Here is a 24,714-nt window from a genome sequence, read left to right on the forward strand (position 1 = left end):
TTCTTTTTTCTTTTCTTTTCTTTTCTTCTTCTCTCTTCTCTTCACTTCTCTTTTCTTCTATCTTTTCTTATCCTTCTCTTCCCTTCCTTTCCCTTCCCTCCCTTTCCTTCCCTTCCCCCTTTCCCTTTCCTTTCCTTTCCTTTCCTTTCCTTTCCTTTCCTTTCCTTTCCTTTCGTTTTAATGGCTCCCATTTCTTTCACCTCAAACAGGTTCCTTCTAACCCCACTGATGACACAGTCTTTTTTTTTTTTTTTTAACTATTTGGAAGTTTTAGGGACAGACAAACGGACAATATACTCAGGGAAAGGAGTGAGAGAGAGAAATGAAACTCAGAAAGAGCAGAGACAGAAACACCTCCCCAGGGACCAGCCTTTCTCAATGCAAACACGTTCCTATCTGTCACCAGCGTCTCTCTCATGGCAGGGGCTGCACACAGCTTGATCACTGCCGATTTGCCCAGGAATAACGACGGATGGGCAGGGGCAGCCTCAAACAAATGAGAGGGAACATGTGGCCTTAGGGACACGATTGAACATGCAGGGAGGAAGAGGAGGGTAAGCTCTTCACCACCACCGTCTCCCAGCCAGGAATCTGCGCATGTTGCAATTGGGCCGAAGCAAAGGTCTGACCCACCTCCAGCGGCTCCACACTCACTGTCCTGCCAGGAGACCGAGGTAAGCTTGGAAGAGAGAGAAATCCAGGCTCTGTGGGCTCCTCCAGTTGATTTCTGTTTGGCTTGTTTGTTGCTGCAATGTCAGCCTGCGCGTGCGCGTCCCCTGCGGTGAGAGAGAAACTCTGAAGACTTCTGCGAAGGCTGATGCAGACAGATTGTTTTCAAGTCTTGCTCACTCTCTATGGGAGACACCGCCTCTTGCACTGGCTTCCTGAAATCACCTGTATTAAGATGCATTCCTGTTACCATAAGCAGCTTCCAGTGGATTTTAATAGAGCGTACTGACTCGGGCACTTTCATTTCTAAATGCCTCACTCTGAACAGCTGTTGAGAGCCCTGACAGCACCTCATTTAGGCAAAGATGGGGGAGGCTGAGACGTGGGAAAGAAGGGAGCTTGGAAGCAACATGAAGAGCAATGTTATTTATTCCGTGGAGCAAAGAGGATGGAAAGACACAATGGGCACAAAGGGAACAAAATTGCGTGTCCCCAAAAAGAGCTCTGGAAACAAGGCAGCCGAGAGGCCCTGAGAGCAGAGCCCTCCCTCCAGGTGCTGAGTACCATCCATTTCAGCTCTGCTAAAGTTCCCTCAAGGGAGGTGGGTGTTTAAGAGACACCCCAAAATGAAGACACTTAGGCACACACAGGACTGGACCTCCTCACTGCGCCAATGGACTTGGCCACTCTCCGAGACAGCAGTCAGGGCAGGCCCAGGAGCTGGGGCAGATGCAAACAGCACTGGAAACAGAGCTAAGAAGGAAAATGGACATTGCTGCTAAGCTCATGTCAAATCTCAGCTCACCCTCGCTCTGCCTACAGCCCTCCCCATGCACCCATGGGCCCACTGCAATAGGAGGAAGCTATGGGAGATGTCAGCGAGTGCTGCCAGCTTTATTTGCAGGCTGAGAGCATTGCAAACATAGGACAGATAGGAATTACATGACTCCTTTTTTGCAGAGGAGAGGGGTTTAGGCACTGCACTGCCTCTCACCATGGCAGTCCAGGGCAGAACAGCAGGTTGGACCCATTTTCTCATGCTATGAGCCCTCGTTCCCACACCAGCAGCCCATCCTCAGGGGAAGGTCATCCCAACTGCAAAATCAGTGCGCACAAAACAAGACTGTGATAGACAGGCGAGAAACAGCCACCAGTCGGCATTAAATGTTCACTGTGATGTAAAATTGGCCTCAGCTGTGTATGCAAAACATGCCCCACAGAAACGATGCACGTTTGGAAGCCAGAGCTGCCCCTGGATACTGCACGTGTTACGCGAAGATGATTTACTTCACATCCCTTCTAGAGGAAACTGCCAGACTTGACAGGCAACAGATTTGACCTCCCTTGACAATTGCCCCAATTTGCTCAGCTCTTTGTTTTATGGATCCTGGCCAAGTTTTGTTTTGGTTGCTTAAATATTTCTTCTTTGTGCTTTTTTTCTTTTTTTTTTTCAAGTGAATTTAGCACTATTAGAAGATGCCTGACTGACAATCCTGGCAAGCTGGGACTCTTTAGCCACACGATGTACGTGTCACCGTGAAGAAGAAAACAGCCTTTTGCTTGAACAATGGCTGTGTTTAAAACCATCAGCAATGTTCAGTCATGAAAACTGTACCTGCGCCTCTGGTTGCTTCACGACTCAAGAGTAGAGAAGCCTGAAAATTATATATCTTTGCTTTTGTGACTAAAGAGACTTTGGGACTCTTTTCATACTGTTTTATCTTTAAAACTTGTTTATCACATCAGCAGTTCTGCCTTCCTCTACACATCTGGGTTTTTTTTAATTTCCTTGAAGAATCAGTGGTTAACCAGGGACTGTGCACAGGGAGGACGTGAGAAAGACAGCGTCAAGCAGCACGGAGAGAGGGGCAGTGAGTTGTGTGCGCACGTCTAACAGCTACGTGTTGGTTTTAGTCAACACCCATTTAACTCAAACACCTGACTCGCAGGCAGGAGAGAAGATTTCTGTTTAAACTGCAACTTTTCTGGATACAGCACTTAGGAGCTGATCCACTTTTCTGCATTCTCGGATGAGTTTTCGGACAAGATCAAAAAAGGTTGAGATTTAGTGTTCCTGATAGCCTCGGGTGAAGAAACAAGTAGACAGAGAAACACACACGTCCCCAAACCACTCAAATAGCAGAGGAACATCAGCCTGCCTTCACCCATGACATTTTTTCTTTACCTTTCAAAAGTGACCTTCACATACTAGTGGTGCTATTTCTCCTCAGCTTTCCCTTCAAGTCCACCTCTCCCATATTGACCATATTTGTTGTGGCACTGACCAAAAGAGCTTTGCTCTGGGGGCAAAGGAAAGATCCACAGTCCAAGCAGACCGGGGTGCAGCAGCTCCCTCAAGGGCATCTGGGTGAAGAAAAGCTTCCCAGTGCTAAGCCTGGGACAGCAGCGCTGCCCAGGTCACCTCTGAGCACACGTTGGGGTAGCATGACCACTTGGGAAATATCAAGCAGAGCTTGGAATGGAATTGCCCCTCAGCTTTTAGTTCTCAGTATCGAAAGGGCAAATATGAACCTTTTCTAGGACTCACCATCAAGGAGACAAGAACTTATGTTTTCTCATTCTTGATTTTTTTCTAAATTTCATAGCCATTTTCACTTGATCCAACAGGAAAATATTGTAAAATCTATTCCTATCCCTCCACTTCCAATACCCCGTAATGCCAGCACACCCACAACTCCCCTCTGTATTCCAGATTGCTGTGGTGCTCTAAATCCTACTGCTGTCCCACACTGGAGCAACAGGTATAATCCTGCTATTCCTAAATGCCTTCCTGTCCTCAGTGGAACTCAGGCACTCACAGCTCCACTCCAGCCCCAAAACCATCTCTGTCTCAATCTTGCTCCACAATCACTGGATGTTTTGCTGCCCACAGTCTGTACTGAGCACTCCAGGAGGATTTACTGCTCACCACACCATTAGCCCACCATGCCTCAATGACCCAGTTCCGCTGTGCCCAGTGCCACCAGTATCCCCGTGTACCTCAGTGCTTACAATCCCCATTTACCGGAAGACCTCACTGCCCTTGCTTCTCCCCCAGTGCCATGGTGTCCACAGATAGGCTCCAGCATCTTCAAATTGACAAAAAAACTCAACACTCACAAATCCATGGGCCCTGATGGGAGGCAGGCACCATTTCTGAGAGAGCTGGCAGATGTTCTTGCAAGGCCACTCTCCATCATCCTTGAAAGGTCATGGAGAATGGGAGAGGTGCCTGAGGCCTGGGAGAAAGCCAGTGTCCCACGAGTCTTGAGAAAGGGCCAAAGGGAGGACGCCAGAAACGTCAGGCCAGTCAGCCTGCCCTCCATCCCTGGAAAGATGATGGAAGAGCTCCTGCTGGAGGTCATCTCTATGTGTGTGGAGGAAAAGAAGGTGCTCAGGAGTAGTCAGTCTGGATTCATCAAGGGGCGGTCAGGCTCAAGTAATCAGATAGCCTTGTGTGATGGAGTGAGTGGCTGGGAAGGTGAGGGGAGAGCAGGGGGTGTTGTCTGCCTTGGCTGGCAAGGGATGTCAAGAACAACAGGAAGGGCTTCTTCAGATACATCAGCAGCAAGAGGAGGACTAGGGAAAATGCGGGCCTGCTACTGAATGGAGCGGGGGCCCTGGTGACAAGGGACACACAGAAGGAAGAATTACTGAATGCCTTCTTGGCTTCAGTCTTCACTGCTAAGGGCAGCCCTCAGGAATCCTGCAGCCTGGATGTGAGGGAGAAAGTCCAGAGAAGGGAAGATTTTTCTTTGGTTGAAGAGGAAAGGATTAGAGACCTTCTGGGCAGGATAGATATCTACAAATCCATGGGTCCAGATGGGATGCACCCACAGGTACTGAGGGAGCTGGCGGATGTTGTTGCCAGGCCACTCTCCATCATCTTTGAAAGGTCCCAGAGAACTGGAGGGGTGCCTGAGGACTGCAAGAAAGCCAATGTCACTCCAGTCTTCAAAAAGGGCAAGAAGGAGGACCCAGGCAGCTACAGGCCAGTCAGCCTCACCTCCATCCATGCAAAGGGGATGGAACAGCTCATTCTGGATGTCATTTCCAGACACGTGGAGGAAAAGACGGTGATCAGGAGTAGCCAGCATGGATTCACCAGGGGGAAATCCTGCTTAACCAACCTGATAGCCTTCTGTGATGGAATGACTGGCTGGGTAGATGAGGGCAGAGCAGTGTGCATAGTGCACCTTGACTTCAGCAAGGCTTTTGACACTGTCTCCCATAACATCCTCCTAGAGAAGCTAAGGAAGTGTGGGTTAGACGAGTGGACAGTGAGGTGGATTGAGAACTGTCTGAAAGGCAGAGCTCAGAGGGTTGTCATCAGTGGCATGGAGTCCAGCTGGAGGCCTGTGGCTGGTGATGTCCCCCAGGGCTCAGTCCTGGGTCCTATCCTGTTCAACTTCTTATCAATGACCTGGATGAGGGGACAGAGTGCCTCCTCAGCAAGTTTGCTGCTGATACCAAGCTGGGAGGAGTGGCTGACACACCTGAGGGCTGTGCTGCCATTCAGAGAGACCTGAGACAGACTGGAGAGCTGGGCGGAGAGGAACCTCCTGAGGTTCAACAAGGGCAAGTGCAGAGTCCTGCCCCTAGGTAAAAATAACCCTAGGCACCAGGACAAGCTGGGGGCTGACCTTGTGGAGAGCAGCTCTGCAGAGAAGGACCTGGGAGTGCTGGTGGATGACTAGCTGACCATGAGCCAGCAATGTGCCCTTGTGGCCAAGAAGGCCAGTGGTCTCCTGGGGTGCATTGGGAAGAGTGTTGCCAGCAGGTCGAGGGAGGTGATCCTGCCCCTCTCCTCAGCCCTGCTGAGGCCTCATCTGGAGTCCTGTGTCCAGTTCTGGGCTCCCCAGAACAAGAGAGACATGGAGCTACTGCAGGGAGTCCAGCGTAGGGCTATGAAGATGATCAGAGGGTTGGAGCACCTGCCCTATGAAGAACGGCTGCAAGGGCTGGGCCTCTTCAGCCTGGGGAAGAAAAGCCTGAGGGGGGATCGTACCAATGTGTACAAGTACCTGAAGGGAGGGTGTCAAGGGGACAGGGACAAACTCTCTTCAGTTGCCCCGTGTGACAGGACAAGGGGCAACGGGCAGAAATTGAAGCACAGGAAGTTCCGCCTGAAGTTGAGGTAGAATTTCTTCCCTGTGAGAGTGACGGAGCCCTGGACCAGGTTGCCCAGAGAGGTTGTGGAGTCTCCTTCTCTGGAGATCTTCAAGGCCCGCCTGGATGCAACCCTGTCTACCATGCTCTAGGTGACCCTGCTGAGCAGGGTGGTTGGACTAGATGATCTGCGGAGGTCTCTTCCAACCTTACTGATTCTATGATTCTATGACTTGAGCAAGGCTTTTGACACTGTCTCCCCCAACATGCTCCTAGGCAAGCTCAAGAAGTGTGGGTTAGATGAGCAGACAGTGAGGTGGCCTGAGAAGCAAGTGTCTGAAAGGCAGAGCACGGAGGGTTGTGCTCTGTGGTGCCAAGTCTGGTTTCTAGTTGGAGGCCTGTAGCTAGCGGTGTTGCCCAAGGTTGCGTGCTGGGCTCGGTCTTGTTGAAGGTTTTCCTCAGTGACATGGATGAAGGGACAGAGTGTCTGCTCAGCCAGTTTGCTGAAGATCCCAAAGTGGGAGGAGAGGCTGATGGAGCTGAAGGCTGTGCTGCCCTTCAGAGAGGCCTGGACAGGCTGGAGAGTTGTCTGGAGAGGTTCAACAAGGGCAAGCGTGAGGTGCTGCACGTAGGGAGGAATAAGGCCCTGCCGCAGTACAGGCTGGGGGCTGAGGTGCTGGAAAGCAGCTCTGCAGAGAAGCACCTGGGAGTCTTGGTTGATACCAAGTTAACCATGTGTCAGCAATGTGCCCGTGTGGCGGAGAAGGCCGATGGTCTGCTGGGGTGCATTAGGAAGAGTGTTGCGAGGGGGTGAAGGCAGGTGATGCTGCCCCTCTCCTCAGCTGTGGTGAGGCCACATCTGAAGTAGAGCGTGCAATTCTGGGCTCTACAATAGAGACATGACACTGGTAGAGAGTCCAGTGTAGGGCTATGAAGGAGATTAGGGGACTAGAGCATGTCTCTTATGAGGAGGGTCTGCAAGAGCTGGTCCTGTTGAGCCTGGAGCAGAGTAGACTGAGAGGGGATCTTATCCATGTCTACAAATAGATTAAGGGAGGGTGTCGAGAGGATGGGGCTGGACTCCTCCTTTCAGCAGTGCCCAGCAACAGGACAAGAGGCCAAGGGCATAAACTGAAACACAGGATGTTCCTCCTGAAGATAGGGAAGAACTGCTTTACTGCGAGAGCGCCGGAAGAGGTTACCCAGACAGGTTGGGAATTTGGCTTCTCTGGAGATACTCCAAACCCACCTGGACACAATCCAGGCATTCTGTGATTTTGTGAAATGCTTCATCATACCCCCAGTCCTGCTGTGCTGCCCCACTCAGTTATCCCAAATGCCTTGGTGCACCGAATCCCCCGGCCACCTCCCTGCAGAAAATCCCCACTCCAACTGCCCAAACACCAAAAAGCCATTTTCTCCAGCCCAAAGTCCCCAAAATTGCTCTCTTGTGGCCTTTCCACCGGGGGAGGGAGGGTAGAGTTTTGTACTTGTTGGGACTTTTTGCTGGAGGCAAGCACACACGAGACCCAGCGAGCCAGCCGAGGGGATGCACAAGGATTGCCCTTGTAGCTGGGGTAGCATTAGAGGCTTGGGAACAGCCTCCAAAGGATACCACCGCATGGAGGCTGGTGACCCATTAACGATCCCTTGCAACCCAAATCATTCCTGGTCTCAGGTTTCTGGTGTATCACACGGGAAGGGAGGGAGCCAGACGTGTGGAGGGGGGGAGTGGAATAAAACTGCAGACATGGTAGGAACATGAAAAATAGCAACAACAAAAAGGAGCAAAAATCAAAGAGAATAAGTGAGTGCTGATTACACCACAACACAAAGCGCTCGTGAGCCACGACCAAGAGGCAACCAGCATCGAGCCTCCCCTCACCCCCAACCCACCCCCTCCCGCTTCCAACCCCCACGGAGAGCAAATGCCCACCAGGAAGGGAGCACAGTGCAAAACCAAAAACTGGTGAGTGCTGGGCCAGCGACGGCACGGACTGTCCACCCGCCTCGGCCCTCACCACACCAGTGCTCGCGTGGGGTGTCAGCTCCCCAACCTTCCCTGCAGTGCTGCTTCCCTTATCCATAACCAATGGGGTGAAGGAATGGGAAAAGAGGCCAGAAATCCGCATTTGGGTGCAATCACATGCCTGCAATGGTCTCTTCCTCCCAACACCCTTTGGACAAGCTAGGATTGAATATAACCCTCAGCCAGCCAGAGACTCAGCCTCACCTGTATTACAGTTGGGGAAACTGAGGCACTGGCTCCTCTCCAAGATCTGAGTTGGTCTTACTTAAGAAAAGATCCCTCTTCCTCCCTCCCACCAAGGCTAAATTCATGAGTGCCTGTGAAGAGCTCAGCGCTGCCTCCGCGGGGAAGCACCGCGTTGGTACAAGACTTTTATTCTGATTATCGCTGCTGCTCGCCGGTCGCCCTCACTGCGGCCTGAGGCACCGCTCGCCCGGAGACGCGGCAGCGGCTCTGCATCAAAGTTAGCCGCGGTGGCCCCATGAGAGCCTCTTAATTAGGACGCTGGGGCACGGCCGCCCGATGCAGCGAGAGCGCAGCCGAGCGGCACGAGCCGCGGCGGGGGGCCGGCACCGAGGGCTTCCCACCGGCTTCCCGGACCCCATCCTTCATCCCCAGAGCATCCCCGTAGGAGGGCTTGGGGCCCCGACAAGCACTCGGTCCGGCGGCACGTGCCGGGAAGGATGCTCTCACCCGGGGTGTCTCTCCAAGATGTTCCCAAGAGGCTGGGTCCAGCCCCAGGGGTTGCATCTGCACCGTTATTTTTATTATTATCATTATTATTGGATGCATCCCTGGGAAGAGAAGCTAAGTTGCTTTGCATCCAGCAAGCAGTGTCAAGGGAGCAGCCCTGCGGGGACACCAGCAGGTTTTTGCCTTCCTCCTCTTCCTCCACCCTGTGGAGGCACCCAGGACAGGGAGGCAAGCAGGACCCAGCCAGCTGGACATGCAAAGTCACCGCTTTGCAGCAAGGCGAGGGTGCGTCTGTCCCCTTGCCCGAGGAGCTGGGCACCCGCAGTGCCCCCGGGGCCGGGCGGAGCTGACCCCGCTGCCGGAGTTTATTTCCCAGGGCGCAGGCACAGCTGCGAGCGCAGGGAGCCTGCCAACGGCCGGGAGAAAAGCACTGATTAATACCACCGTACCGCCGGTTCCCGCGCTGCAGATGTGCAAGGCTGCTGACTCGGCAGCTCCCGGCCGCTCCGCCTCGCCGGGAGCCCGGCAGCCAGCGGCAGCGCGCCCGCGCGGGGAGGCGTCTCGTGCACCCCACGCACCACGTTATCTCCCGGGTGGTTGGGGGGGGGGGGGGAACGACGACATACGAGAGGCACCGGTTGGGCAGCCGGGGACGTGAGCCGCCTTTCCCAGATGTGTGCCGAACCCTCGCTAACCCGGCCCTGGGATCTGCAGCAGAGGGATTGCCAGGAGAGCTCAGACAGCCCCATCCCCTAAGCCCTCGGCAGCAAAGAGTCACTCCCTTCCCCTCGCATCTGTCGCTGCACGCACAGAAGAGAAATAAGCTGCTCCCCTCATCTTGCAGCTGCGGGGACAGCCCTGCCGGCGCTCGGTGTCCTCAGCAGGCTCAGAAGCAACATCCTCATCAGATGCCTAAGATGGTCAGCAGCCCACTGAGCTGACCAGCGCAGGCTGCCTGCAGACTCAGGTGCTGTTTACACTCAGCTCCCAGTCTGGAGGTTGCCCTTGCAAGCAGAAAGACCCAGAGGCCTTTCTCTTCCCCCCCACTCCTTTTTTGGCTGTTTTAGGGGTTTGGGATTTTTTTTTAACAAAAATCTGAAACTTGCAGCATGCTTCTGCAATGACCCACCACTGGAAGGCTGCATAGTAATACACATTCATATCACCCGTTTCTAATTAAATCGGAGAGCCTCCTTCTCTGATGAACTAACCCATTGGAAATTAATCAGCAGTGACCAATATGGGCGCAAAACCAGAAAGACATTTCCATCAGCCCGGGTCCTGCCTGATTAGACGGGGAGGTGAAGTCTCCTGGCAAACAGAAATCGACTGCCATCCTTTGGCCCAGCACCATATTGATCCACGCGGTCACATTTAGGAATGCTAATGAGCTTGCACGAAGGCAAAAGGAAATAATTTGCGTAAGAAAATCCAGCTCTTGATGGTGTGTTATTTCTAGGAAGAGTTGAGCCGGCAGCCACCTCCCCTAGGCCTGCCCGTGCTGGCATCCAGCCGGGTTTCTTCACCACTGCTCTCTGCCTCCTCCGCATCCTCCTTCCCCAAGTCCAGGCCTCCATCTCCGAGCCAAAGAGGCAACCGACAGCACGGGAGCAAGATGGGCTGCAGGAAGGACCTCAGCTTCGTGGTGGCCAGGCAACACATGCAGGCAAGGCTGCCTGCCTTGTACAGCCCCTGCTTGCACCTGCAGAAGGTCTGAACTCCCAGCAGTTGAGTTTGTCATCGTTATTAGTATCCACAGCTCAAGCAGCCCCAGCATTTGTGGTTTCTAGAGCCCTGGCTTCTTGCAGCCCAGGAGCCAGACTGCAAGCAGGCTGGCAGGGACCAGCCCAGAGCTGGTGTTTGCCTCAGGCACCAAGTGAACAAGGACACCACTTGAGTGCCCCATCCCTCCACTCAACCCCCACAATCCCACTGCCCCATTCCTCCACCCAACCACCACCATTCCATTACTGTCCTTCCACCCAACCACCTCCACCCCATTGCCCATCCCTCCCACCACAACCACCTCCACCCCATTGCCCATCCCTCCCACCATAACCACCTCCACCCCATTGCCCATCCCTCCTACCACAATCACCTCCACCCCATTACCCATCTTTCCCACCCCAACCATCTCCACCACTTTTTTTCATCCTTCCTGTCCAGCCACACCACCACCAAAGCCAGTACCTGGTGCTTCCTACAGGAGTTGAGCCACACCAAGGCCAGCATGTCTCCTCTTGCAGGATGATGCACCTCTTGCAAGGTGACAGATGCATCCGCTTGCTACAGAAGTAGGTTCATACATCTTTAACTACTGCCCAAACTTTGTCAGATGTACATTTGTGACGGGTGAGGAGGGAGCACAGGTCTGGGGTGGTGTGGCCTCGCCAGGGCCCCCACACCTCCCTTCCAGCGCTGCACAACCCCATCAATATTTCATGCCTGCCCTCATGGTTTTGGCAGCCTTTAGCTTGTTTTTTGTTGCAGCTTGTATCGCTCCTCCTTCACTGCCTGTCCAGTGCTCCTTCAGCCTGCACTAATGCTCCATCTCCAGAGACCCTCAGGAGCCCCACGTTAGCTCCTGAAATATTCATGGGGCAGCAAGAAGGCTGGAGCCCCTGGCCGAGGAGGCTGCACAGGGCGGCTGGCAGCCACATGGGCAGTGCGGTGCTGGCAGGAGAAGGGCAACAGGGAAGGAAGGATGGGGAGAGAAAGGAAAGGATGGAGCTAGCCGAGCCGTGCACTGGTCCTCGCCTCACGAGCACCCTGGGCAGTGTAACATCCTTCCCTCCCATCCCAGGTTGTTCAGAGTCTACCCCATTACAGGACATGGCATAGAGGCCTTCCTCTTATGTGGGGGACACCATCCTCAACAAGAACCATTTTGGGGAGAGCATTGCAGCACTCCTAATCACAGTTAAGAATGACCTCCAGAGTCCTCCTGTCTGCCTTGCAATGAGACCAGGTCGGGGAGAAGAAGCAAGTAGCAGAACCCTTGTTTTGAGGATGATGACTAACCACAGAGGCAAAGGGGGAGTTTCTTCTGATATTGGTTTATTCCCACTTTTTCCCCACTAGCAATTCAGTGGTGGCTTTGCTGGTGGAGGCACCTGATACCTTGGCAGCCACCGTGCTCCTCAGGGTGGAGGCCCCCGTGAAGGTCTTCTGAGGGTCCTTTTCCTCTTGTGGTCCTGGCGGCAAGGCCTGTTTCACTCTCTTGTGTTAAATACAGCACCGGTGACAACATCAGCACTAGGATTTCGTGCAGGAAGTCCATATGGGAGGAGGCAAGGGTGCAAAACCATCTCCCCTCCCTCGCCTGGAGCACCTGGAGAGGATGAACCCCAACCCCCAGGGCTTCCCAGCCCAGACCCACTGGGGCAGCACATCCTTCTCCCAGCCCTCCCGGGCAGCGTGGCCCTTCCTTAAATCTTAATCAGCAGCCGATGAATATTTCACAAAGACAAACAGGCCAGGTAGATAGGGTCAATCTTTTATTTATGAGCGCTGAAGAAGGGAGGGCTGCCCGCGGGAGCAATCCAGGCCCAGCCAGGTCTCAGACATCTCCTGGGGAAGATCACCTGCCTCCAATGCCTCAGGTGGTTGATGCTCCTCCCGGTGCCCGTCCCCGGGGTGGATCACCATGTCCATGGACCCCAGGAGCAGCAGAGAGGGAAATGCCACCCTGCGGGCATGCCAGCAGCAGCCGTGTCGGGAGACAGGGAGGCTCCTGCTTTGGCACATTTCTCCCCTAAGGTGAAAAAATGCCTCTTCCTGCTTGCAAACAATCCCCAAATCCTGTTCCCAAACCGGTCCCAAATCCAGGCATTTTGCATGCTGCTCCGGCAGCAAGCAGGTGGCTCTATTCACATGTAACAGCCACGAGTGCCCCTGTAATAACACGTTTAATTAAATGCAGCCTGGCCACAGAGTCTGGCCTGACATTTAACTGGCATCTGAGACGATGCTAACGAGAGAGACATTAATTATCCAGCTTATTAGATGACCACATTATTAACATAACCCTGCCGGAATTAACTTGATACAAACTATCCCGCAAATATTAATTGCCTAAAACTTCCTCGTAACTCGGAGGTATTAATAAGACAGTAATTATGTATGGATTGTATAGCTGCAAGTTAATGACGTGGCAATTTGATTTGTCTCTCAGAAACGCGATAAACCCAAGGAAGTGTTCTCCGAACAATCAATTGATATTTAATTAACGGACAGAACCTGTCGGCGTAAATCTGAATTAAACGCCTGCGACGGCTCGTTCGAAGGGTTATGACAAAAAAAAAAAAAAAAAGAAAGAAAAAAAGAAAAAAAAAAGAAAAAGAAAAAGAAAAAAGAAAAAAATAAGCTCCGGGGAACTTGTGGGACAGGACGCTGGAACGGCCCTGCGCCGTGCAGGGAAGGGCAGCAAAGGCAGGAGGCTCGTCCAGCCTCCTGCCTGGCCCCAGCCTCGCCGCCTGCCTGCCCTGGGTGTAAACTGGAAATAACAATTAGTTTTTTTTATTTTATTTTATTTTATTTTTGTTTGTGCAAATTGCAGCTCCTGTTACGTGGATAAACAACCCGGAGTCAGGGAGGCCAAGGCTCTTACCTGTCCCCTCCCTCCTCCCCTGCCGACCCTGCTCTCAGCCAGAGCAAAGGAGGAGGAAAAAAAAATAAAAAAGAAAAGCCCAGGAAGCCTCTGGATTTCACTGGGTGGGTAATTACGCGCTGAGCTGAGGACTTAATCGGCAAGGCTGGCGGGAGTTCAGGCGGGGATGCGGCGCCGTGGGGCCGGGGACGAGGAGGGCGGCAGCGGCGGGGCGAGTTGCCCGCGCAGCTGGCCCGAGCGGCGGCAGACCTGAGGACCGCCGCGCTCGTTGCACGTCTCATGTGCCTGCGGGCTCAGGGCAGTGCCCGGCGCGGTGGAGAAACGAGAGCAAAACTGCCCCCCCCCCACACACACACACACCCCGTTTCGCGCAGGGACGGCAGCGCTGCAACACCCCGGCCAGACGGGGCGGCCCCTTTGCAGAGCGCTTTGGCACACAGGCGTCCCGTTGCACACACATACGTAAATATATATGTGCCATCAGTATGCACACACACACATAACATAGATACACATGGATTTCTGTTGCACACAGGTTTATACACATGCACACGCATGATATCCTATTGCATACCCGTATAGACACCCTATTGCACATGCGTGCACACTGGTTCATGTGTGCACGCACATGGAGATCCTATTGCACACACACACACACACGCGTGCAAGTGCACACATATTTACACTTGTCTGCCCAGGTGTCACACTCGAATCAGCCAAACAGGCTTCCCCCAACAGCGTCCCCCAAGAAATCGCTGTCAAACCTGCGTGCCCGAAGCGAGCTGCCGTGAGCGCTGGTTTTGCGCATTGCGGCCTCGCCGGAGCCCGCCCTGTCGGAGGAGATGGGACAGGACAGGACTGGACGGACGGCCAGGCAGCGCTGGGCTCCTGGAGGCGGCACCCGAGGCTCTCCCAGGGCGATGCAAACCCGGCTCCCACCCCGGGCCCGCCAAGGGCAGGCGCACCGCAAGCTGCCTTTAACCGGGACTCGACCTGCGGGCCCGGGAGAGCGCAGAAGGCCAACTCCAGCCGAGAGCCGCGGGGCGCCCTGCCGGTCCCGGGGGACAAGGAGCGGAGCCCGGTGCAAAACGCCGCGGCTCTTTACACGGCTGGGACAGGCTTGTCTTGCCTGCCGCACCGCAAGGCGCTGATTTTTTTTTTTTTTTTTTTTTTTGTTAATTCCCTCTTTTCCGATGCACGTGCCGAGCAACTCACCCCCTGCTTCCCCGCGAACTCTTTAATTGCCGTAGCGCGGGTTCACGTTACCAAGATGTCGGGACTGGTGCAAACACACTGCGGTAGCGCCGGTGCGAGCCGGCGGCGGATTAGCATCAATAATTGAAGAGGAGCGGGCGAGGGGTGCTTCGGCGCTGCCGCGTTGATTGGCCTGTTGCGGTTTGCTGCCTGTTTGCAGAAACCCGGTTAGCTGCAATGATCCGGCTAATCGCTCCACGGAGGCGCCGGGCGCGAGGCCGGCCAGCGCCAGGCACCCGCGGGACCCCGGGCAGGTCGCCGCGGAGTGCTTGCGAATGTGCATCGCCCGAAATCGTCCCAGGGAGATTTTCATCCCAGCGGGGGGAGGGCACAGCCCTAGGGAGAGCAGTGCAAAACCCGTGCACAGGGGCTGCTAAAGGAGCTGGGAGGAGGATGGAGCCGGGGGGTCCCGGCACCACCGCATCTCCACGGTGCCGGAATGGGTTAAACAGCCGCTTTACGGTTAAAGGTGCTTGGTCTGGCCAGGGGGCTCAGCCCCACACGGGGGGGATAGAGGGAAATGCCAGCCCCAGCCCTGTCAGTTCTCTTGCTCGTGCTGCCCTGCACAAATAAGTGGCAAAAGTCTTAAAATAAAGGCTGAGAGTGAGCCAAAATCCACGCGCAGTCCTGCACCACGCTGAAAACATGCACCCGGTCCTGCAACGCACACGCACACGCTGCACACACACACACACACACAGAGCCCTGCAACACCCACCAGCAGGCTGCAAATGCACAGAGTTGTGCACGCACTGCACACACACAGCCCTGCAATACACACCAACACTTGCAGATGCACACGCACTCATGCACACGCTGCACACACACAGTCCTGTAAAACACACCAACACTCTGCAAGTGCACACGCAGTCGTGTAGCACATGCTGCAGAGGCCTGCAACATGCACAAACACGCTGCAACGCACACACTCGTGCAACACACCCCAGGACACTGCACGCAATACGCAGCAGGCACCATGCCGCAACGCGCTGCAGCCGCGCACGCAGGCCCGCTGCCGCCGCAAAGGCTCGGCCTGGCAGCAGGCTCAGCGGGGCACAGTCATGCGACACACGCCAGCGGGCTGCAAACACACACGCCGCCCCCCCAACAGCCCGGACACGCTGCAAGAATCAAGCGAGGGGCTTGAGCAGACCCCCGGGGGCCGTGCACAGCCCCATTGCAGAAAGGAGACAAGTCGTAAACACATCCCGTTCAGTGGGCTGAATCGCTTCAACTTTTATTATTAGTTGGCCAAGAGGAGCCGCAGGGCTGTGCTGAAACCCAGCCGGATGGGTGACGGCAGGAGGCGGCTCCCATGGGTGCACCCCAACCCTGGGAGGCACGGGGTGCCCCCAGGGAGGACGGGTTGGGGCATCCAGCTGCTCTGTCCCATCGCCCCTGCTTGCGCCCCGCGCAGGCTTTGCACTGGCTTTGTAGGAGGTGCAGAAATAAAATAAACCACAGCAAGGAAGGGGAAAAAGAAAAAAATAAGCCAGGGCAGGAGCAGGGATGCTGAGGGCACTCAGTGGCAGGGCCAAAGGGGAGCTGGCGATGCCACGGCAGCCGGGAGGGGCCGACGCAGGCAGGCCAGGGTGGATTTGCTCGGGGGAAAGCACCATGCACGGCTGCGAGCCCGCAGCACTGTCCGGCCTGGCCTCTGCCAGCATCTCCCCCAGCTTAAAAAAAAAAAAAAATTAAGGAAGAAAAAAAGAAATATAAGCAGCAAGGAGAGGGATGGAGCTCAGTGCCTCCACCAAGCCCAGGGGAGGCATCTCTGGGCACAATCCCGTGGGGTGCCGCATAGGGACCCGGACCCGGCTCTGCTCAGGATGCCGGGACAAACCTTCCCCGGGAGCACGAAGGTCGGCAGGACCCGGGCACGGAGGGAGAGGCAGACTTCTCTGCAGCCGAGAGCAGCTTGGGGTGGGGGGGACGTGCACGGCCCCGGGACGGCTCCCACTTTCCCACGCCCGGGAGCAGGGGGCAAAAGGCGAATACTCAGCTCCGTGTGGCCTCCAGGAGCCGGGGCAGAGGCAGAGAGCAGCGGAGACTGCAGCAGGCGCCAGCCCCAGACCCCCAGCTGCTCCCCAAAGTCACCAATGCTCCTTATTTAGGCACATCCAGCCCAGCTCGCTGGCTCTCTGCTCTCCAAAAACATGGGGGGGGGGGGAACGTAAAGGGGGGGGAAGCCAAGGTCATGCTAAAGTCTCCTAATAAAGTCAGCCCTAAGAGAAAAAAAAAAAAAAAAGAAAAAGAAAAAGAAAACAGTATTAACAGGGCGGGGGTGACAACTCCACCGACCTCCCAGGGCCGTCTGCACCACCGCAGTACATCGGCAGGAGCAGCCGGGAACGGCCGCCCCACTGAGCCCCTCAAAAAAAAAAAAATAATAATTAAAATAGTAAAAAAGAGCCCTGAACTGGCACATGGAGAGCCCCGTGCAAAAACATAGGAGGGGGAAATAAATAAATATGGCTATATACATACAGAGCCTGGAAACACCTCAGAGCACGGGCTCAGGCGAGCTCGCTGCACATCCCCACCAAGAGCCCCGGCGACACTTGGGAAAACCTTCAAGACCCTGGTAAAAATACCACCCCTAAAGCTTTCCTTTAGGATGTAGGCTTATTTATTACTATTATTATTTTTTTCCTTCCTCCCCCTGTTCCCTTTAATTAAAAACTCCAAAAAGGAGCAGCCGAAAAGGGGAAATGAAGCAGTTTATTACCGGTTCAAATAAAGCCACTGGCTCACCGGGGCTGTTTCAGGCTGGGGCCAAACGGGATCCAGGTTGCCCCAGGGGTTGGGGCAAAGGTGAGTTTTGTTTTGTTTTTTTTTCTTCTTTTTTCCCTGGCAGCCGTGGGGAAAATGAAGGTCTCTGGGGTGCCTAGGAGCCTCCGGCCCGGGAACCGCGCTGCCCGGCTGGAAAAAAGGCAGGAAAAGTGAAGAAAAAAAAAAAAAAGAAAAAGAAAGAAACATACCATAGAGCTCAGCGGGGGCAGGTTCGGAGCCACCACGGGGGTCTCAGGACCTGGTTATCATCAAGGGTTAAAGCAGGATTTCCCTCGTGAGCCCAAACGTACAAGAGCCTCCCCCCAGCCCGCATCTCCAGCCCGCATCTCCGCGCCCAGTCCTAGGAGGGTTTTTAACCAACGCAGAGGGGGAAAAAGAAAAAAAAAAGGGGGGGGGGGAGAGGAGCAGAAAAAAATATAAAGAAACCAATAAATAAGCAAACAAACCCCCCAAACAAAAGGCGAGGCTGTGCCCCCCCGCGCCCGGTTTAGAGAAAACCCGACCCAGGCTCTAGTTGAATATAAGTTTTTTATCTTGATGCAACATTGTTAAAACCGTCACAAATCGAAACAACAGGTCGTTAAAAACGCTTCGCACGATCAGTACCTAAAATGCACCAGGCTCCCAAGCTCGCTTTGTTCGCAAGACCCTTGTGTTCCCCCCTCAAGATAATTTTTTTTCTCCTTTTTGTTTTTTTAAAATAAGCAACTTGTTTTTAAAAAACAAACAAAAAACCCCGCTCCTCTGCGCAGGATCGGCCCCGCTTTCACTCCACGCACAATTGCGCGAATTGCTTTTTTGCTTTTTTTTTTTTTTTTGCGCAAGAAATAATGTGCATTTTCTTTCCTCTCCTTCCTTAAACATCGAGGTTAAAATAATATTTCGTTTCCCGAGGGTTAATAAATAAATCTGGTGCATAGTGAGATAGCAGCCAACCGTTTGCAGTCCATATATTACTATATTGCCTTTCAGGTCACCCTAGAATTGTTACCTCTCCCCCCCACCACTATTTTTAAGAGCATAGATAACTTTAAATCTCTATAAAACAACAGTATTATTTAACCCAATTGATTCCTGTATATAGTGCATTCGGCTTCTTCCCAACATCATTAAATTAACTCGGATATTATTTGCATGCTATTACATACAAACTTTAAGACTCGTTTTTTTTTTTTTTTTTTTTAAGGATTTTTTTTCCGGTAAATCACCAAGCAAAATATAGGCTCAGAAAAAAAAAAAAAAAAGGCAGAAAAACTAACTGAATTCTACATATGTACAGGGGTGAATAAGTTAAAAGTGTGGCTCAGGTTTGCCGCCCCGGGGCTGCGGGCGGGCAGGGCGCAGCGCTGCCCGGGACCCTCCCGGCCGCCCCTCCTCGGCCTGGGCGCCGGGAGCCCCGGAGGAGGAAGGAAAAAAAATAAAATTAAAAAAAAAAAAAAAAAGAGAGAGAGAGAGAGAAAAAGAAATCAAGGTTCGGAGAGGAAGGGAGAAGGAGAGGACGGCGGAGCTGCGCTCCCGCCACAAACACACACGGGACGGGGCGGGGGAAATAAGGAGGGGAAGGGGGAAAGTTGGGGAAAAAGGGAGAGGGGAAAAGAGGGGGGGGGTGGAAAAAGAGGGAAAGCCAAGCCCCGGCCCCCGCGGTCCGGCGGCGCCGTACACGTCCCGCATGCAGGCTGGCCCCGGCCCCGACGGCTCCCCCGCTGCAGTCCGAGGCCCGCGGGGGAGTCGCCTCTTCCAGCGGCCCGCTGAGATTTTTTTTTTTCTTTTTTTTTTCCTCCTTTTTTTTTTCTTTTGAGGGAGGGGGAGAGTGGGGAAATAAAAATAATAATTAGTAACGGGTAATCCCGGTGCGGCGGGCGGCGCGGGGCCGGCTCAGAGGAAGAAGTCGGCGGGCGCCTTGGGGGCGGCGGGCGGCGAGGGCGCCCGCGGGAAGGCGCGGGCCGCCGCCAGCTTCTCGTACTTCTCTTTGTACAGATCCCGCTCCTTGGCCAGCCGGGAGACCTCCTGTTTGAGCTGCTCCACCTGGCTCTGGAGCTGGCACTTCTCGTTCTCCAGGATGTGCCGCTGCTGGACGCGCTTGTAGCGGCAGGACTGCGCGTAGCCGCGGTTCTTCAAGGTCCTCCTCTTCTGCTTGAGGCGGATCACCTCCTCCTTGCTGAAGCCCCGCAGCTGCCGGTTGAGCTCCCGCACCGACATACTCACCAGCTGGTCGTCGGAGAAGCGGTCCTCGAGGCGCAGGTGGTGGTGGTGGTGGTGGTGGTGGGCGGCGTGGTGGTGGCCGCCGGCGGGCGGCAGCTCCTCGCCGCCGCCGAAGGGCTGAGGCCGGAACGACTCGTAGCCCTGGTGGTGGTGGTGGTGATGGTGGTGGTGCGGGGCGCCGATGAGCGCTTCCACGGCGTCCTCCGGCGTCAGGTTGAGCGCCTCGGGGTTCAGGTGGTGCTGGTAGCCCGACATCCAGTAGAGCTCCTCCAGCTGCGGCTTGGAGCCGAGCGGCGCGGCGCCGGGGCCGCCGGCGGGCTGCCCGCCCGGGCTGGGCGCGCAGAAGCTGGGCGAGGAAGGCACCGAGGAGCAGGGGGTGCTGAGCGGCGTGGAGGAGAGCGAGCCGGCGGGCAGGCGGTGGCACAGGCGCTCCGCCTCGGCCGGCTCCTTCTTCACCTCGAACTTCATGAGGTCGAAGTCGTTCACGTACTCGATGGCGAGGGGGCTGGTGGGCAGCTCCGCGCTCATGGCCAGCTCCGAGGCCATCTCAGTCCATGGAGGGGCCGCCAGGCGCTCGCCGGGCCCCGCCGCTCACCGCGAGCCTCCCCCGCCGCCGGGACCTGGCTCCGCTCCGGGGGCGGCGCCGAGCTCCGGGGCGCAACCGACGGGGCTCGGCTTCGGGTTGCAGCGGGGATCCGCGGTGAGAGCCGGCGGGACCTTGCTCCGGGGCTCCGCTCCGGGGTGCAGCCTGGCTCCGCGGTGCAGCCGACGGGGCCCCGCTCCGGGGTTTAGCCGGGCTCCGGGAGCCGCCAAGGGGACCTTGTGCCGGGTCTCCGCGGTGCAGCCGACGGGGCCCCGCTCCGAGGTTTAGCCGGGCTCCGGGAGCCGCCAAGGGGACCTTGTGCCGGGGCTCCGCGGTGCAGCCGACGGGACCTTCCGGTGGGACGCAGCCGGGATCCGGGGTGCAGCCGACGGGGCTCTGCTTCGCGTTGCAGCGGGGCTCTGCGGTGGCAGCCGGCGGGACCTCGCTCCGGGGCTCCGCTCCGGGGTGCAGCCGACGGGACCTTGTGCTGGGACGCAGCCGGTCTCCGGGGTGCAGCCGACGGGACCTCGCTCCGGGGCTCTGCTCCGGGGTGCAGCCGAACGCCTGGACGCAGCCGGGCTCCGGGGAGCCGCCGACGGGACCGGGCTCCGGGACGCAGCCGGGCTCCGAGGACTTTGCCCCGGGACTTCGCCGGGCTCGGGGGCTCCGCTGCGAGACTCTCCGCCGGGACTTGGCTCTGAGCTGCGGGTGGACTCCGGGGCTCCGGGCCGCGCACACCCCTCCGCCGCCGGGAAGCGGAGCCCGCGGCGCCGGCCGCTCTCCAGCACGGCTCTGCCGCTCCGCCGGGCCGGCTCCGCCGCTGCCTCCGGCCGGCTCCCAATGGCGAGGGGCCGCCGAGCACCCCCGCCCGCCCCTTCCTGCCTCCCCTGGCACCTGCCCCGGCCCCACCTCCCCCGGGGGGCCGCGAGCCTGCTCCTGCCGCCCTCCTCCTCCTGGCCCCGGTGCCCTGGGGGCGGGGGCCCGGCCCGGTCCGGCCACCCCCTGCCCGCTGCCGCCCGGTGCTCGGCGCTGCACGACGCCGCCACCGCCGCCGAGCGGCTGCATCGAGCCCGCCGCTCTCTATATGGGGAGCGCCGCCGGGCCACGCCCCGCGGGGCGGGGCCGCCCGCGAGGCCGCCAATGAGCGCCGCGGCCGCCCGCCGCGATTTGCATGTCCCCATGGCAACGCCCCACCCACCCTCGGGGGGGGCAGCTGTCAATCTTCGGGCAGAGGGCGCATCCCGGGGCGGGGGGTGATATACGTATATATACACATATATACATGTATATTTACACACACACACATATAAATATATACGCTTATATATTTTTTCTTTTTTTTAAAAAAACGCTCCTTCAAGCTAATGGCTCTGGGACGGGGGCGGGGGGCACAGCAACTGCCAACCTCGGGGAGGCCTGAGGCCACGGTGATGGGCCCCTCGCCTGCAAAAGCGGCTTCCATCTAGTCCACCTTCCCCCCCCCCCCCCAAGGAAAGAGAGGGACGGAGAGGAATAAATAAAAATAAGAGAAGCCTTCCCCCCTCCCCCCCCCCCCCGCCCCGTCGGTCATCTAAGTTTACTGGCAAGTGGTCGAGTAACATGACGCAATCGGAGGCCGGAGGGTTGGCGTCATTTTTTTTGGCTTTTAGAGCGGGGAGCGCCCTGTTTTAACCCTTCGGGGGGGTGGGGTGGGGGTGAGGGCCCGGGCGCCTGGGCCCTGCCTCAGTTTCCCGGGCCGCAGCTGCAGCAGGGCGCCCGGAGCCAGTGTTGGGGGCGGTGGCAGGGGGGGTCGGAGGGGGGGGGAGCGTTGCTTTGGCCCGGCTCGGCTCGCTGCCGAGGAGGAAGAGGAGGAGGGATGAAGGCGAAGGGAGGCGGAGGAGGGGGGGCAGCACCGTGATGAGGGGCCGAAAAGCGAGCCAGAGGGTGATGCCGCCCCGGCACCTGCTTCCCAGCGGGGAACTGCGGGCCGCTGCCAGCCGTCCTGGCCCGGCAAGGGGGCGTTTCCAGGAAAAGTTACTCGTGTCCTCCAGGCGCCTTGCAACCCCTCCACCCTCACCCCACCCTGACCCCCAAACCACCCCCTTACCCCGGGGGAGGAAAAACAAAATCCCAAATCCCGGCGGCCGGCAGGGACTCCGGCGAGCAGGGCATCGGTGCAGCTCTGCCTGGGGCCGGCGGCAGTTCAACCCCGCCGCGTTCGGCGGGAGAGAAAAAATAGAATAAATAAAAATATAAATAAATAATAAAATAAAACGTGCAATTCCGCCCGCGGTTTTCCGCGCTGGCCGCCCCCCCCCCCCTCCCCACCGCCCCGCAGCCCCGGAGGGGGCCGCGGCACCTTCTCCCGGCGGCTCGGGAATGCGCCGGGGCGAAGCGCTTCTGCCCCCGGCAGCCGCTTCCCGGGGAAGGGAGCCGCCGCGCCGGCCTCTCCCGGCCCGACCCCGGCGCGGTTCCGCCTCTCCATCCCCGTTTAAACGCTGCTGCCGCTGCTGGAGGAGCCGCCGCGGCGCCCAGCGCCGGCACCGCAGCCCTTTTGCAACCTATTTTTTTTTTCTTCTTTTCTCCCGAGAATTTAAGTTTTTGAGAAAGCCTGAAATTAGGGAAAAGATGTTAAAACGTCTCCTTCCCTGGCTAACCCCCACCCCCATCCCTCCCGCCAAGCCCGCGGGTGTTTTCAGCTGGGGGAGTCGTTTAAAACACAAAACCAGGCAGATTGGCGCAAAGCGCCGGGCCGGGCCGGGCCGAGCGGCTCCTCGAGCGAACAAAACGATAGATTGGGCCCAAATCGCCCATTTTCCACCACAAAAGCTTGCCCGACCTCTTCGGGCTGGACGGGCAGACAGAGGGACAGACGAACGGACAGACATCCCTCCCCCGCCACCACCACCTTCTCCGGGAGCCGGGCTGAAAGAGAAGCAAATTCACGCTCCGGATATCGGGGCTTTTCGCGCAGGGGCTGTTTTATTTAAATACCAAAAAGACACCGAGGATCAACCCGAGCTGCCGAAAGCTTTACCAAAACCAGCCCGAGGGGGGCACCCGGGGCTGCTCCCGGGGCAGGACGGCCCCCAGACTCATCTCCTCAAAGGTGCAAGATGCCCCTCGCCCCCCACTCCGAGGGGCCGGCAGGGCCGCAGCTAATTTGGACCGCGGAGGGCGGCGAGAAGCCACGGGGCAGGGAGAGCGGGCGAGCGGCCCGGCGTGGGCCGCCCGGCGCAGGGCGACCTTCCAGCCTGGCCCCTGGCTCTGCTCCAGCGTCCCGGCGAGAAATCGCCCCCTAAAAATAAGGAAACTAAAGACCTGACGCCTCCGCTTCAGGGGGTGGAGGGGGCAGAAAGACGGACCCAGGTGGGTCCCCGGGCACGGGGCCGGGAGCCCGGGCTGCCGGCAGCTCTCGCTGCCGACGGCTCCCGCTGCCGATGACTCCCGCGTGCCGGCGGCAGAGGGACGCGGTGGTGGGGATGCACGGCTGGCTCCTGCGGCAGAGGAGCCCCAAATTAAGTTCCTCGGGTCCGTTTGCCTCCTTGTATCTTGCCGCAAAGGAGAGCGCACGGGAGCGCCGAGCCCCAGCGGCCGAGGAGGACCGACGGGGACCCGAGCGTCTCCCCGGCGGCGCGGATCCCGCTTCAATGAGCCAGCGTTAAAGATAATTTATTTGAAAATGAAAACGCTGCAACAAAGGTGCCTCCTCAAGCGCCGGGGATGGGGTGACGCTTCTCCCCGCTCCACCGCCGGCCGCTGCGGACGTCTCGGGGAGCAGGGGGGAAACGGGAGACGCGGCCGGCGCTGCAGCCTGAGGTAGGTGCCAGGTCGGGCCCGGCGCTGCCTTTCCTGAGCTCTCGGGCCGCTGCACGGGACCGGCGAAGGGTCGGCGGTGGGCAGGTCTCGCTCACAGCCTGGGTTTGATCTGCAGCCGCTTGCCTGCAAGGAGAGGAGAAGGAGGTGGAAGGCGGCAGAGACGCTCCGTGCCCCGGGCGCCCGCTCAAAGCTTTCCCCGGATACGGGCGCCTCGGAGGCAACGCAGCACCGGGCAGGGATGGGGGCCAGGACGGGACGCGGGGGCAGCTGGCTAGACCTCGCCATCCTACTCCGAGGACGTCCCCTCCAGGGGATGGTGTGTGGGGGAGGGAAGGCAGCTGGGGACCACGGGCTCCCCCACCACCTGGGCACCCCGGGCAAGGCGGCGGTGGCGGCGGCGGCATCGTCCCCTGGGGCCGCGGGAGCAGCTGCCCGGGGTGGGGGGGGGGTCAGCACTCGCCACACGCGGGAGGGGGACCCGCTCCACCAGCCTCACCTTCTTTGCCACCTCCCTCCTGGCGAGTCGCGTTTTCCGATCCCCCGGAGGCCGCAAAAGCCCTTTTCCACTTGGCAGGACCTGGAAGGAAAGGAGAAAACCATCGCGTTCGCCTCGACCCCCTGCTTCGCTCCGGTCGCAGCGTCAGACCCTCGTGTCCGTTACGGAAAACCAGCAGGGAGGGGGTTGAAAAAAAAAAAAAAACCCGGACACCGTACGGGATGCGTTTGGACTCTCCTCCTGCTTCCGAGAGCGATTCCAGAGCAAAGCTCCCGGTCGCTTCGCGCTATCCTAATTCCACCCTGCGATTCCCTTCGTGGGGAAGGCGCTTTTCGGGTTTCGAACGCCGCCGGCTCCAGCGGAGCCCCGCGCCGGCACGCAGAGGCAGCAGCGCCCCCAAACCACCCCGCTGGCACCACCCCAAATCGCAGGCATCACCGGGCCAGGACCGAAACGCGGCCGGCAGCGTCTCCGGCCCT

At 57.4% G+C, this 24,714-nt stretch overlaps 2 protein-coding genes across 2 annotated transcripts in view; both read right to left on the reverse strand.

Moving 5' to 3' along the window:
- Window positions 1-17,695: 17,695 nt before the first annotated feature.
- Window positions 17,696-20,756, reverse strand: MAFA (MAF bZIP transcription factor A). The gene has a single exon (XM_062568455.1). The coding sequence runs from the start codon at window positions 19,902-19,904 to the stop codon at window positions 19,032-19,034; it is 873 nt and encodes a 290-aa protein (XP_062424439.1). The 5' UTR covers window positions 19,905-20,756; the 3' UTR covers window positions 17,696-19,031.
- Window positions 20,757-22,878: 2,122 nt separating this feature from the next.
- Window positions 22,879-24,714, reverse strand: part of ZC3H3 (zinc finger CCCH-type containing 3) — a 147,645-nt gene continuing 145,809 nt past the window's right edge. Inside the window, exons 12-13 of the mRNA XM_062570711.1 lie at window positions 24,236-24,316; window positions 22,879-23,862 (exon numbers count right to left, since the gene is read on the reverse strand). Coding sequence (XP_062426695.1) covers window positions 23,831-23,862; window positions 24,236-24,316 — 113 coding nt within the window. The 3' untranslated portion in view covers window positions 22,879-23,830. The remainder of the gene's footprint in view (window positions 23,863-24,235; window positions 24,317-24,714) is intronic.

The sequence above is a fragment of the Rhea pennata genome, chromosome 2, assembly GCF_028389875.1.
Source record: "Rhea pennata isolate bPtePen1 chromosome 2, bPtePen1.pri, whole genome shotgun sequence".
Taxonomy (NCBI): domain Eukaryota; kingdom Metazoa; phylum Chordata; class Aves; order Rheiformes; family Rheidae; genus Rhea; species Rhea pennata.